General features: G+C 42.6%; 1 protein-coding gene across 17 annotated transcripts in view; it reads left to right on the top strand.

Moving 5' to 3' along the window:
- LOC137375999 (teneurin-2-like) overlaps positions 1-15,129 on the top strand; it is an 812,476-nt gene that overhangs the window by 578,900 nt on the left and 218,447 nt on the right. For 16 of the 17 annotated variants that reach the window (XM_068043888.1, XM_068043886.1, XM_068043879.1 and 13 more), the window contains one exon: positions 6,677-6,915. The exons of the other annotated variant lie outside the window; for it this stretch is intronic. In XM_068043888.1, the coding sequence (XP_067899989.1) occupies positions 6,677-6,915 (239 nt within the window). The remainder of the gene's footprint in view (positions 1-6,676; positions 6,916-15,129) is intronic. 17 annotated transcript variants of the gene reach the window in all.

Here is a 15,129-nt window from a genome sequence, read left to right as displayed (position 1 = left end):
AGCTGGCAGTGGGGGCACGACACTCCGATTTTGGGCCTAGTGGCAATGAGGAGCAACACCCACCACAGGAAAGGCAGAACCCTCAGCATCAGGAGGGCAGAGGAGATGGATGATGGGCAGGAAGGACACGGAGGCCATAACATCCACATAGAATCTACCACCAAGGAAGCAGCTACTTGGAGATGACCAAAACCAGTGCCACAAGAGACTGCACCTCTCAGGCAGATGGTCACAGACATCTGTAACCTCGTCACCAAAGAGCTCACACTTTGCAACACTGGTTGCCTTGCCCTGCCAGTAACCGTCAAAGCCACTATGTCCTTAAGCTTCTTCGCCTCTGGCTCCTTCCAAGGATCTGCTGCGGACCTTGGTGGCATCTTGCAAATGACAGAACACCACTGCATCTTGCAGGTCACTGATGCCCTTTTTGCGAGAGCTGGACAGTATATTCATTTCTGAAAGAATGATGAGGCCTTGCAAGGACAGAGGGCAGTGGGTTTCACTGCCGTTGCTGGATTCCCCAGGTGCAGGGCATCATCACTTGTGGCCATCAAGACACCCAGTGACCATCCAATCAGATTTACCAACAGGAAAGGCTTCCACTCCCTTAAAGTTCAGCTGGTCTGCAACCACAACAAGAGCTTCCTCCATGTGTGTTCCTGCTTTCCTGGCAGCTGCATGACTCCTTCATCCCCTGCCAGTCCATGCTGCTGCAAATCTTCACTCCAACACCCAAAGTCCATGGCTGGATCCTAGGGTACAAGGGAAATCCCTTGAAAAGATGGTTACTGACCCCTCTATGAGAGCCCCAGACAGAGGCACATAGATGATATTACCAAAGCTATCTGCTCACTAGGACAACCATTGAGCAGGCCATCAGGCTTCTGAAGATGGAGGAACAGGAGGGAGGAGAGGAGGATGAAATGGAGGCAGAGGGGGAGGTGGCAGAACACCGAGCTGTTGCGGCCGCACAAGGTGGTGGTCGGGCATGATGCAGGTGCGACAGGTCTCTCAGGATGCCATGAATGCCAAGGATCATTTGATTCAGGAATGTTTCAACTGAGTGTCTCTGATTCAGGATGAAGGGCATGGAGGTGCCTGTGCTAACACGTCCATTGAAGACGCAGGGTGGAACATCTAAACTCTTATGCCCAATAAAGGATGCACATTTGCCCAGAGCCTTTGCCCTCACCTTGTATGAACCCTTGATCTCCTTCACCACCTCAGACCACATTTTTTGCTATGCCGCCAATAAAAGGAGTCTCTGATGTGTGCCTTGAAGTGTCATTATTTATAAAATGATAAGAAAGGAAAACAGTGTACAGAGATAGTAAGAAGTCACCCCAGTGACATGCTCAGTGCTCCGCACAACACTGTGGCCTCTGCACTCAGCCACACCTATGAGGTGCTTCCCTTGTGTCCTCTGAGGAGTGGAAACAGCATGTTCACTGGTCTCTGCCTATGCCTGAGGTGAATCTGGCAGTTGTCCTTGTCGTGGGGGCGTCGCTGGAGACTACTGCAAATGCATCATTGCAGGGTCAGCCTCTGTCACTTGGCCGTGCTGCACAAACACTCCTACAGTCAAAGGAGCTAAGGAGGCTGAGGATGAGGAAGGCACCCTGTGAAGCGTGGCACCTTCATCATTTTCCATGACATCCTCAGCCTCTGGCACCTCCTCTTGCACACTTGTGCTGTGCTCCTCACCCAGTGCTACCCTATCAAAACGGGAGCCAGGACCCACCAGGGTGAGAGTATCTCCACTGGTGAATGGTGTACTTGTTAGGTGTAATGGTGCTACCTTGGTTTCATGAGGTTCCTCAGGAACAGAGGGAGAGGGTGTTCTTGGGTGGACACCTGCACCTGTGAGAGACACAAGAGGAGATCATGAGAACCAACCTAGGAGAGCAGAAGCCACTGCAGTGCTGAGACTATCCAATGCAGCTCAGTGCTCAGCAGGCTACCGGATGAGGGGGCGTTCCCTGCACCTCCTCCAATGAGCACTTTGCCCTCTATAATCACCATTTGCACCATGGGTTCCCATCTCGCCAGGTTGGACTTCGTCCTCATCCAGGATCCTTGCTATCTCCATTCTTGTTCTTCCCATTGGCATTATCCGCTGGTAGTATGGAACCCCACCGCCTGCTTGTCAGTGCCCTTTCCCAGGCATTATATGTTTGTTTCTCCTGCAAGGACAAAAGAGAGTAAGATAAGGCACTGCTGTGTTCTATGGATGGCATCTGCCCCTATCAATTAGAAGCTCCTTGTTTCAGTGGTGCCAGGTCCTCAGTAGTACTTTGGCTGTGAGTTATTATGAGGGGTGAGTAAGTGGCCTGGGCACACACCCCTCCCATGTTTAGAAGCACCTTGCTCCTGAGAGTCCTCAAGTGGTGTGTCTGCTGGATGCAAGCCTTGAGGCCTGTCCTGAGGATTGAGGGTTGTACTCAGCTTGCCAGAACATATGAGGTCATTGAACTTTTGCAGCACTAAATCCATATTCTTCTAATTACATACTAAAATAAAAGCAAAATACTGCGGATGCTGGAAATCTGAAATAAAAACAAGAAATGCTGGAACCACTCAGCAGGTCTGGCAGCATCTGTGGAAAGAGAAGCAGAGTTAACGTTTCCGATGAAAGTTCCGATGAAGGGTCACTGACCCGAAACGTTAACTCTGCTTCTCTTTCCACAGATGCTGCCAGACCTGCTGAGTGGTTCCAGCATTTCTTGTTTTTATTTCTTCTAATTACACTTCTGCTACTGACAGTGGCAGCGATCACAACCCAGGCCTGCTTAGTCTAGGTGGGTGGCCTCCTCCTGCTATACTCTGGGAAGAGGACCTCCCTCACGGTCTCAGGTATCACCTCCAGTTAATTATCTGAGAACTGGGAGGTGGGAGGAGGGGTGCTGCCCTGCTTACCCCACACCGGGTCCCAGGCCTCCGCCTTTCCATTGCCATCATTGCACACTGCAGTCTACTCTAAGTCTCACACAAACTCTTCTGCTTGCCTCCTCCAGATTCAAACAGCAGCCACAGTAATGGCTGCTGTGGGGAGTTTAAATTGGGCCACACTTCATCTGGCCAGCCACCACTCCTGCCCCCACAGCCTCTAATTGGCCGCCAAACCGGACTCCAATCCAATAATGGAGTTTCCCCCACAGAAATCGTGAGTTTAATCTACTTCCCCAGCAGTGGGGGGGGGGGGTGGGGGGAATGGTGGTCGGGGGACCCGGAAACAGTCCGGAATTATGTTTCCCACTCCAAAGTGGAAATTCAGCCCCTTGTCAGATTGTTAATCTTCTTCTTGCACTACATCCATTTTCTTGGAGCTACTCTCCTGATATTAACCTCTGCTGCCACTTTTTCCCATTGTCTCCTGAGCATATGTCTGGAGAGCCGCTTGCCACTCTGAAGATACTGGACATCTCTCCTTCTTTCCAGGACCTCTTGTCCCTCTCCTTGTTTGACTGCGAGAGTTTATTTCTTTTAGGCTGTGAATGTACTTAACAGTTCAGTGAGTGTTTAACCCTTTTAGGTGCTATGATCATGAAAGAACCAAGTGGACAGATCTTCTTGAGTTTAAACAAGAAAGAGTTAAGTTTATTGTACTGTGAATCACAACCTGATCGAAGTAAAAATAATAAACTATGCTCCAACTTTCACACACACAAAAATCACACACACACACACACACACACACACAAATAGATTACAGAGTGAAGAAGAATAGATTAGATGGATTAGAGTCCAGAATATACAGTTTATGGAGTCTGGTAATTCAGTTGTTTTCCAGACGAACTTGTGGTCCTTAAGTTTCTGGCTAGTAGAGGTGGCCACCTGGTTCAGGGTTTTCTTGGAGACAGTGACGTAGATGGCTTTCTCCTCAGAGTATCTATCTGCAGCAAAGATAGACTTGGATGTTTTGCAGCCCACAGACAGAGTTTGAACTTAAAGCATTGCCTGGAGAGAGAGAGAGAGAGAGAGAGAGAAAGACAGACCCACTTGGGTCCAGCACTGATTTAAAACTGATGCTTGTCTAATGTGTCCAAAAGAAACTCCAAGTTTTCACACAGATGAAGCGACTGTCACATGATTGCCCCAGTGTATTCTCTTTTGCACATTAATGATGGCCAAGTCTTAGAATTCCAATCTCTCTCAGGTCTCATTGTTTTAGTGTTTACTCTTTGAGGTTTGTCTCCACTAGTGTTAATGTTCCAAGATGGCTTTGAATGTCTTGCTAATGAAGGCGATACCAGGTAGCTCATTCACTGCTCAAGCCATTGTTCTCAATGACGGCTTTTCAGACATGTGTCTTCACCTCGATACCTTGGAATGTGAGGTATTTCAATGCAAATTGTGGTGGCCATCTTGGCTGCTTTCTTTTTAAAAGTTTAATTTAGGTTTCTAACAAATGAATTAAAAATCTTCATTCAGCATAGCATATTCATGACACTGGTCACTCGTGATATCAGGCCCCCTGCCGATGCGTGCAACCAATGAACAGCACAACGAGGACTGGTTGCATGCGGAACTCATTTAAAAGAGCAGTCAACACCAATTTAACATGCTGTCTGCAGTGTGGTAAATCATGCACCATGATCCCAGCGTCCATTTCGTGGGGGAATCCAATTTCTCCCCCTTTACCTTCAAAAGGCATTGTTTTGAGTTTAACATAGAGTAACATGACTGGCTCCTGAGTTAAGGTTCTAAGTATGAGCAGACTAATACTGCTGAACTTACCAACATTAGAAAGTAGAAGATTCAGAGAAACATGATCCAGGTTTTTAAAGTGCAGAAATATAACATTGTTTTAAGTTCAAAAGTGAGAACAGGAATAGACATTAACTTATTTCAAGCAGGACCTTTCTCATGAAGGGTCACAAATTTGTGCATCAAACTTCCAGCAAAAGCCATTGATATTGCTTTGATAAAGAAGGAAACTGGTTAAATATTGGACAATGGATGGGATGATTATAGGATAATTATTTAATAATCTATGTAAGACAAAAGGTCATGTGATTCTGGATGTAGAAAATGTCATCTGTAGAAAGCAACCAGCCAGCATTGAACAGTGGAGATCTGATGATGTTTTGGCTGTCTACAACCAGACCCAGTTTTATTGAAATTTCCTTTGAGACTATGATGGAATGCATAAGCTGTGTATAACCTATCAACAGAATGGGGTTGATAGATGACAAAGCATTTTTATTCTTTCTTGTGCTGTACATGATGTTCAGACTTTCTGCCTTGTGACTGGATGGCCCACCAATATTATAGGCTTCTGAGCTCATACCATGATGTCTTTGATCATGATGCTGGCTACAGTGCAGGTCAATCAATTGAGAAATATTAACTTGTTCTACAATTCTCTGGCATCGTGTGTGTACATAATGGCAGAAAACCCACAACTAATGTTTGACACAAACAAAATCTGTCAGTACCACGATTAGTTTCCAGGTTTTGTTGACACCGTGTTAATGCAAGCAGCCAACTAATCTTGAAGGGATATCATTGCCATTCTGAGAAGGCAAAAGATTCAGAAGAGCCTCACATCAGTGACACTGTGTGCAATTAATATAAAAATATGTTCTCAGTACAATTGACCTTGTCACATTACATGTTGATCAATGGAAGCAAAACGTTTTCCTTGTGGGTTTGCAAGGCAATGGTGGCTGTTTAATTACGAGTTTAACCCCAGTTTTAGAATTTGTTGAACAAGCTCACAATCTTAATGGTTAAATAGTGTACAACCCACCTTCCACATATTCCAGTAGACTTGTCAGAAAGCAAAATGGTGGTCAATAAACTAATCAACTGCAAATTTTATCCACAAAATAGTTTCAGATAAATAGGATCAACATTACTCAGGAGCATAAAAACAGGAATAGACCATTCAGCTCCTCCAGCATGTTCTGCCATGCAATTAGATTGTGGTTGATGAGAATCTTAACTCCATCTACCCACCTTGGTTCCGTCACTCGTAACACCCTTATCCAACAAAAATTTAACAATCTCTATCACCTCCAGTTTACAGGTGTGAGATTAGCTGGCACCAGCAAGAGTTTGCTTTTGCTTGAGCTGGCTGTGTAAATATCTAGAAAGTAACTGCATGCCATTACAAGTCCCGAGCAAGATGTTGCACGCAACTCTATGCCCAATGAATTTGAATCCTGTTGTCTTTGGGCTCTTGCCCAACTGTGTGCAATAAGAGCTACTGTGCCCTGTGCAGAAATTAAATGAAGTGCACACCAGTGGCATTACAGCTATGTTTTCCTGTTAGTGGATAATTTTTCTTTAACTATTGGGAGGAGATTTTCTCTGGGTGCTGCTTGAAAATGTGAATCTGCTAATAACTGCCAGCTTTACCATTTTGCTGCACTGAGCACACACAGCAAATGATGGTCTGTGGAGTAAAAATGCTAAATGGCAATATTATGATTTTCAAATTCTAGCTCCCCACCCCCACCTATTTCTGAAAAGGTGATTCTGATTGGACAGGAACAATACTCGAAACAAAAAAAACAATGAAAATTTAGAACAAAAAAAGTGGAAAAAGTAGTTCTTTAAAAATTGAAGACAGGATGTGTTTTGTACTCTCTTCTGAGCCAGGTGAGAAATACAAAAGCAGTTTTAGTCACATGGGTATACCACACTGTGAGCTTTTCTTTCTCTCTTTCAGGCACTTTCTTTTTAAGACTTCTTCTGGGACAACACCTCTGTTCAGCACATCCACTCCAGGCTATCCTTTAACCTCTGGTACTGTCTACTCTCCACCGCCACGGCTTTTGCCTAGAAGCACCTTCTCCCGAAATGCTTTTAAACTGAAGAAGCCATCCAAGTACTGTAGCTGGAAGTGTGCTGCCTTGTGTGCTATCGCTGCCTCAGTGGTACTGGCTATACTACTGGCATATTTCATAGGTGTGTATCTCAGATTTAACAACTGGCTTGACTTGTGCAGAATTGCAATGTATTTTTGTACTGAACTAGCAATCAATCCCATTGTTTGAAATTTTAATAGCATTGATTTCAATCACAGTTCCTATCTCAGGCAGGGTGCAGAGGAGGTAGGCAAGGGTGGGGTGGGGGTGGGGGGAGTGGAGAAAGAAAGAGTCCCAAGCTGAAAGCAAAGAGCTTCCCTAAAAGCAGAACGGAAAAATCAGAAGGCAGATCAACCAGGCTACATTCTGGAGCTCCTTGTGGCTGGTTGTAGAAAACCATCAGCAGAGGACGGGTAGCAGGTGGCTTGTTTGGTTCTCAGCCAAGTAATGGTTTACGAAATGGGGTTACGAAGAGGAGAAAATATAACTAGAAGAATAGCGAAGGGGAATAAAAACATTTTCTTTGAGATAGTATATCTTTCTCGAATCAAAGTTCATCCGGTCGGTACAGGTCCCTATTTAAAATCCTTGAACAGCAAATCCTCTGCAAATTCTTTGCTGTTGACAATTTTATTCCTCCTTTCTGCTAAAGGTCGATGATGAAATTGAAGGCAAAAACATCTTTACTTTCAAATTCAGATTGGAGTTATTTAAATGAAGGCATCAATGCTGATTACAGTGTCAATTAGTTTTAAACTATTTGACAAAGTAGGATAAATTAATTCTTCAGCCTGTTTACAGGAATCAAAAGTCAGTCTCATTTAATTTTGGAGTAATGACTAATTTTAAAAGCAATTGATATCTCGTGTATAGGGGAAAACCAGAAATGTTATTGACAGGTGTCTGCTACAAGCAAACTTTGGCCATCCAATCAATAAATTAATTGTTAAAATGTGCTCACAACAAGGTCATTGAGAGGTTTTGTGGTTTCCAGTATACACTAGGAATCAAGTGATTTATAAACAGTTATTATTATGAAATTACTTGGATAAATGTTGGATTCCCAGTATTTATTGATTAAAGGAATGACATCTACTTACAAACATGTTCAGTAAATGCTTCTTCACTTTTCTACAAGCTCAGTGACACAAATTGGGCTGAATAATTCCCCCATGTGATTTGTGTATAACGTTATTTCACATTTATTTTTGCAAAACAAAATCATCAAACCTTTTTTCAAGATAGCAATGTTCCTTTAAATATCAAATAAACCCCCATTGTTATTTTGTTAAATGAATTAAATGAAGTAAAAACTGAACCTAGTTAAGAAACTTGACAACACTTCATCTAAATGTTGTGAAATGGGTAGTTTTCTCAGTCAGATTTACCAAAACAACTCTACATAAGTAATACTACCTTAGTGAGAAACCAGGAAGTAACAGTTTCCAACACTACCACTGCCAGCATCGAGCAATATCATTCATTGTATTTTTGTTTGGTTGCTTAACTCTTCACCTCCCCTCAGTTGATTAATGCCAGGTCCTTTAGCTGGGAGGAACGGGCACGACTGGACATATCCAAAACTGGAGTTCCACAAAGGCCTTGCAAGAAACCTGTATCTACATGCAAAGAAGGAAATTGCTTTTGTTTATAGCTTGCGTTCAAACACAAATCTCCCAATGAAGCAATAATTACAGAGCCAACATAAAACTGCAGCCTTTAAATCTAACTAAATGTTCTTTAGTGGGCAAAATTGCAAATTACTTAAGAATCTGTTAAACTCCTCCTGCCTGCCCTAAAACCACAATAAGAGGCTCCTGAATCGGCACTAAAGCAGCAGGCTGCTTGCAATAGTGCAGCAATTGACAGAATCATCATGCACTAGTCTATTCATAACACAGCACGACAGGGGTGAGCGTTGTTAATTGATTTGATTTTGCACAACCCCAACTAAAAAAGCCAAAGAGAAAATATTGTTCCCAATTTCATTTGCAACTTGATGTTACACAAGTAACATTTTTCTCATCCTTTGCATTAAAACAGTAACAAATGCTCAGCTTGTTCAGAGCAGAGATGAAAGCGACAGAAAGGTCCGTGCAAGATTGCTGTCTTTGTATATGGAGGCAGAGGCAATGATGTGCAATGCAGTAGTATTTTTGCATCAGCAGTCATGTTTGACACGACAGATTTTTTTTTTCTAATCACTGTTTTAACCCATTGCAGATGCTCCTCAGTGACCAGCATTTGTATTTTCAGAGTGGGCTGGTGTGAGCTATTCCAGGATTGAGCCTGCCTGTTTCAAAAGCGTTCCTCATTTTAAAATTGCAGGTTGCAGATGAATCTTTTTCACGTAACCACTGTACTCCGAGTAAATCATCTGAGGTTCTTGAACAGATTACAGCCTACAACTCACTCCCAACAGTTCATTATTCTGAACATAAAATGTTTGAAAGCTGCAGCTGGTAACAATTTATTCCATAAATCAACAACTCTGAAGGATTGAAGAACGGGACAAATCCAAGTTCCTGAAACAATGATGAAGGGAACTGATGACGCTGATGTTAAGAGAGGCATTTTGTGCAAAATTAGCATATAAAAATCAGAGGACATGATTGGAATCTGAAAAGGTCTCAACTAGGCTTCAGAAATAACTTCTTCACGCTTGGAGTTTTTGATTTATGGAATAGGCTGGCACCTAGTGTAGTAAATGCTGACTTAGTTGAAGTATTCAAAAGGGAATTGGGTCAATTACTGATTCAGCAGAAAGTGAAAAGATATGGGTACACGCTGAAAAAGATGAAAAATGATCAAATCAGGTCCTGAAACCAGATGTGGCTAACAGAATAATTTGGATCGTGTGAATGGTCATTTCTGTTTCCCTAGTTCCTATGTTCATGCGTTATATTACTGCATCGTAAAATTTGAGTGTTTAGACATTAAAATGCTAAACTGGTTGACAGGCAATTAGTCATAAGATGACAATACCTTATAACTGACTATTCTTGTTTAAAATGCTTATAGATGAAGTCATCTTTTGAAGTTTTCCTTTCATTGAGGGGTGCATATAGTTGGAATTTTATCAAAGGTACCATACCTCTGTACTAACCACCCTCAAACAGAAAGCAGAGTATTTTATTTTTCACATGTTTTGCACGAAAACAGTGAAAAACAAATTACAGCATTTTCCCATGCATTGCACATGGCCAGTTACTGAACAGTACCAAATTTGAACCTCCTACATTTGGTATCTTGTCTATGTTACTTAAGCAATCTCAACCAGTGCAGCAACAGAGCACCACAAAAATCACCCCAGTGTCCCTGTGCCTCAACTGAGGGCAATTTGGTCTGACTTATTGGGGCCCCATGGATAAATAGATTGTCAACACAGACTGTACAATCTCGCACATAAAAAATGGCAGTTTGATTGATGTCCTAGGTCAAGACACCATCTATGAAACTGAAATCTGCTGGAGGTACTGGGATAGAGATTCTGCTTTGGACACAATCAGCGATTCCAGCACAAATTGTGCCCATTTTGAAAAGTGTCCCCACGCCCTCCCCCCCCTTCAAATGTCTGTTCAAACTCATTTGCATAATCATGATTTTAAAATCTGCCATCAACCAGCACAATTGGGCAACATTTTAAAGTGTTTTTTTTTAAAGAAATTGCTTGAAAAATATTCTTTGATATATTCAAGAGCGGTAACTCAGTAACATCTGATTAATATACTGAAAATGGTTTAACACAAAAAAAGTATTCTTATTCATAGTGTCAACCTGTGAGTAACCTGATTTCAAATGACTGAAAATGACTTTTAAAAAATATATGAAACTATTTTTTAGTTAGATTGGGGTGTAGTAGTGAGTGCCTTAGTAAATTTTTTCTTTAAAAAAACATTCAAACCTTTTAACATGTGTCTATTAGTACATTTGCACCCAAAAGATTCAGCATAATTTTTGGAGCCTCCTTGAAGACCTGCAAACAAGCACAATCAGAGGAAACTCCCAATGGTGATTAGTTTGCCCTGGCAGTGTTGCCGGTTTTCTAGGCAGGGCCTGCCTCTATTGTCACGTTTTGAAACCTAGCATGAAATATCACGGAAACTCAAGTTGCGCTGAATGCAATTTGTGTTTAAAATTCTAGGATTGAATTGAGCCAAAAAGGAACAGCGCAATTGAGCAGAAACTCCAGGTCACTATCTTCAATGAAGGAGTTGTAAGGCGGGGGGGTGGGGGGTGGAAGGGGGAGGGCGGGGCTGGGGACATGAGTTGAAATTCATTGATGCTGCATAGCATTCTAAAATAGTTACAGGTATCCATAAAAAAAGGGGTTGGGTCGCTCTGCATCTTCATTCTATACAAAGGAAATAAACAAACAGGATTTAAACGTAAAGAGACATGAGGTACAGAGAACCAATTGAAGTTGGCAGTGAAAGCAGCAAGTTTTTCAATACTATGAAAGCCAGTCCCTGCATTGAGTGCTCCTACTGATTCCACTATAATTGAGTGGTAATATTCTTTCCAGTTTGTCAATTAGGGTGTAGACCTGCCTGTCACTGATAAGTAAGGCTCAGTCCATAGTGGTTGTGCCTGCAACCTATACAATTGCTGCCCTGAATTTGCACATGACATCCTTGAAAGTACTTGAGTTTACAGTCTGGGGCTGATCGTCTACTACCAAACCTCTCTTCCTGCCATTTAACAGAAGTGTTAGATGATTTAACATAAACGGGTTAAAAGCTTCACGAAAATAGGGGAGAGGGGAGTTTCACAAAAATTCAGGAGCTGCTCTTGTGCTATTAATTTATGTTAAATTTTCGACCTGGGAGATTTATTGCACAACTACTTGCATTTATATATCACCTTTAACATAGTCAAATGCCTGGTTTTTGTCGTTCCTAGCCCTCAGAGCCTATCACATTCTGCTTCCCCACTCCCCAAGACTGGCACAAATCCCTGACAGTTACCAGAGATTTGATCTCTTGGATAGCAATGACTCCGAGACCAGAAATGCAGCTGGCATCAGGAAGGCATTGGAGTAGGTGAAAATGTCCACCCCACTTACGCTCTCCTGCCACCTGAAACAGCAGGCCATACAGCCTTTTTTCCCTATATGTTACCATGTCTAAAAATTCTGTTGAATTAATAATTGGAGGATTTGTCCTGGCCAGCAGTGAGATGTACAATAAATATTGCTGTAAATAAGGTTGGTGGATAAGTTAAGGTCTTGAGTGAGTAATGGTCAGCACCACAACCGGAGGTATTTATCACAGTGCACTGCTAGCCCTGACAAAATCTATTTATATCATGTGTTTAAAAATGTAATTCATAAATAAATTGATGCTTCATAGCAATTTAAGTGTGGCAGGCTGAAAAAAATTGCTTTCAGGCCACCCAAAGGGTGTAAATACTGCATGTATTAAAGAAGGAAATCGGAAAGAAACATTCCTGTTTTTTTACCCACTAGAAGCAGTTGAGAGTTCAGTGGAGTTCCCACAGCAACTGTTAACGGGGGAGTGCTGCAACTCATTATCAGAACCCACTTCAAAGAGGAATGGTCAGCACACAAAGAGGTTAAAAAATTATTCCAGGAAATTAAAACACAGTTGTCCTCATTCTATTCCAAAGACTGTAGCAGTGCCCATTAATACAGAACACAGCATCTATCCATTTGTTTAAGGATCAGAAATTAACGACATTGTGACATTGAAAGCGAATTACTTCACTGAAAGTTTAATTAACTTTAATTTTTAGTTACTTAATACAATTTTAGTTTGACAGTTTTGAAGGATTACCTTAGTTCTGGAGAGCTTTTGAGAGAAAACAAGGCATCTATTTGATAAAGAGCCCTACAACAGTCCAAGAGGTTCAATATGGCCTCTTCTGCATCCCCAACTTGATTCACCCCATCATTAGCAGCCGTTTAGTTTTAGTTTATCTAGGCCTTAAGCTCTGGAATTCTCTGCCAAAACCTCTCCGCTTCTCAACTCTGTTTCTTCTTATAAGAAGCTCTTTAAAACCTACCTCTTTGACCAGGCTTTTTCTCACATGGCCTAATGTTTCCTTTGGCTTGGTACAGTCCTGTGTAGGGACATTTTACCATATTAAAGGTGCTTTATAAATGCAAGTTGTTTTTTTTTGGTATATTATATTTGTTTTCCATTAGTTATGTACCTTTTTCTCTTCTGCTTTGTAAATACAGAGGATTTTAAAAAAAATCTTATTTATTTTCAATTTTCAGAGTAAACATTAGAACAGAAGCTGTGGCAAGAACTGATCAAACATTCAGTAGAGGGTATAATCACATACAGATGATCGGATTTTACTGATGCAATATTTGAGTCCAAAGCAGCAGAAAAGATAAAGTAAATTAAGAATTAAAGGTCAATGGTATAATTCCCTTTGATATGTTATTTTTAATTTAAATAGAACATTTAAAAAAATAGTGAAATGAAGGTATCACTTGGTCTGAAATCCTGACGGGCAATTTTAACCCTGCCTGCTCAGCAGAAACTGGGCAAGCGGGCCGTTAAAATTGGCCAGGAGACTTATCCACTGATGTCCTGATCCCTTATACTTTAACCTGCTATTCTGAGCTTTTGGCAAGGTCACCCGCTAAAAATCGGGGTCCTTTCTTAAATATGCAGTCAGCGTCCGATGACATGGTCAGACGCCAATTGCTATTTTAATTGGTAGCCTTAGTGGGGAAGCCATTGTAGCTTTGCTGCCAGGTGAGGCAAGCTGGAGGTTCAAACAGGTAGGTGTTTCGTTAACTTTATCCTACCTTCCTTGTGGGACCAGGAATGCTCCTCTGGCCGAACAAGGAACTTTATGGCCTGCCATGCCCCAGGCTCCCTCCTCAACATCCTCCCAAACGACCCCTCCCATTATTTACCTCAGTTCTGGGGGCCATTCATTTGGTCCCAGCCAGTGGTCCCCTTCTACCCGAGATTGCGCACCAACCTGTTGACCAGCAGCCTCTATCCTGCCAACTTCGAACAGGTAACTGAACAGGATCATGTAGATGAGGCCGGGGTGTTAAAATCTCCTGGGCCTCATGCTGGCAAGGTCAGAGAGGTTTTAGCGCTCACTCGATTCCTGCCCACCTAATTCCAGGGCCAAGTTAAAATCGGCACTCTGATTTTATTTGTTGCTGTGCCTGATCTTTCTTTTCTTTTGGGCCTCCTTATCTCGAGAGACAATGGATATGCGCCTGGAGGTGGTCAGTGGTTTGTGAAGCAGCGCCTGGAGTGGCTATAAAGGCCAATTCTGGAGTGACAGGCTCTTCCACAGGTGCTGCAGAGAAATTTGTTTGTTGGGGCTGTTGCACAGTTGGCTCTCCCCTTGCGCCTCTGTCTTTTTTCCTGCCAACTACTAAGTCTCTTCGACTCGCCACAATTTAGCCCTGTCTTTATGGCTGCCCGCCAGCTCTGGCGAATGCTGGCAACTGACTCCCACGACTTGTGATCAATGTCACACGATTTCATGTCGCGTTTGCAGACGTCTTTATAACGGAGACATGGACGGCCGGTGGGTCTGATACCAGTGGCGAGCTCGCTGTACAATGTGTCTTTGGGGATCCTGCCATCTTCCATGCGGCTCACATGGCCAAGCCATCTCAAGCGCCGCTGACTCAGTAGTGTGTATAAGCTGGGGGTGTTGGCCGCTTCAAGGACTTCTGTGTTGGAGATATAGTCCTGCCACCTGATGCCAAGTATTCTCCGAAGGCAGCGAAGATGGAATGAATTGAGACGTCGCTCTTGGCTGGCATACGTTGTCCAGGCCTGATCATGGTCTGGTTATGCAGTTAACTCTAGTTTAGATCATTTATAATCTTGCCTCAAGCATGCAATAGATCCTATTTGAGATATTTAAAGACAATAGGTGCCATGATTGTCAATAATCCAGAACAAAGCTCCAGTATGATAGTTCTGAAGTCCTAATAAATAAAGGCCAAGTTGTTAAAGGACCAGGACTGTGATATCAATTTACCAGGTGTGTGGTGAATGCATTTCCTGTGATGCAGTCTCTTAACTACCACTGTGATTATCTTTCACCTTCTCCACTTGTGGAGTAAACTTCCAGAGTGAGTCATCGGGTGGGTTCTATAACTGGCAGGCGATCTGCTTTGCCTCTTTACTGCCACAAGGTGAACGTGAAAATTACCCCCATTGGCCTATAAATTGCATCGCCCGGCACCCATTTTATAACCATAAAACAGGTACCCAACAGTCCAAAATGGCAACATGTACATGCTTATTCTGCGCTAGAACTGTTTCACCCACCATATTCACAGAATCACAGATTTGTAAAA

Source organism: Heterodontus francisci, chromosome 12 (assembly GCF_036365525.1).
Source record: "Heterodontus francisci isolate sHetFra1 chromosome 12, sHetFra1.hap1, whole genome shotgun sequence".
NCBI lineage: Eukaryota > Metazoa > Chordata > Chondrichthyes > Heterodontiformes > Heterodontidae > Heterodontus > Heterodontus francisci.
This window is presented reverse-complemented; position numbering and strand designations above follow the sequence as displayed.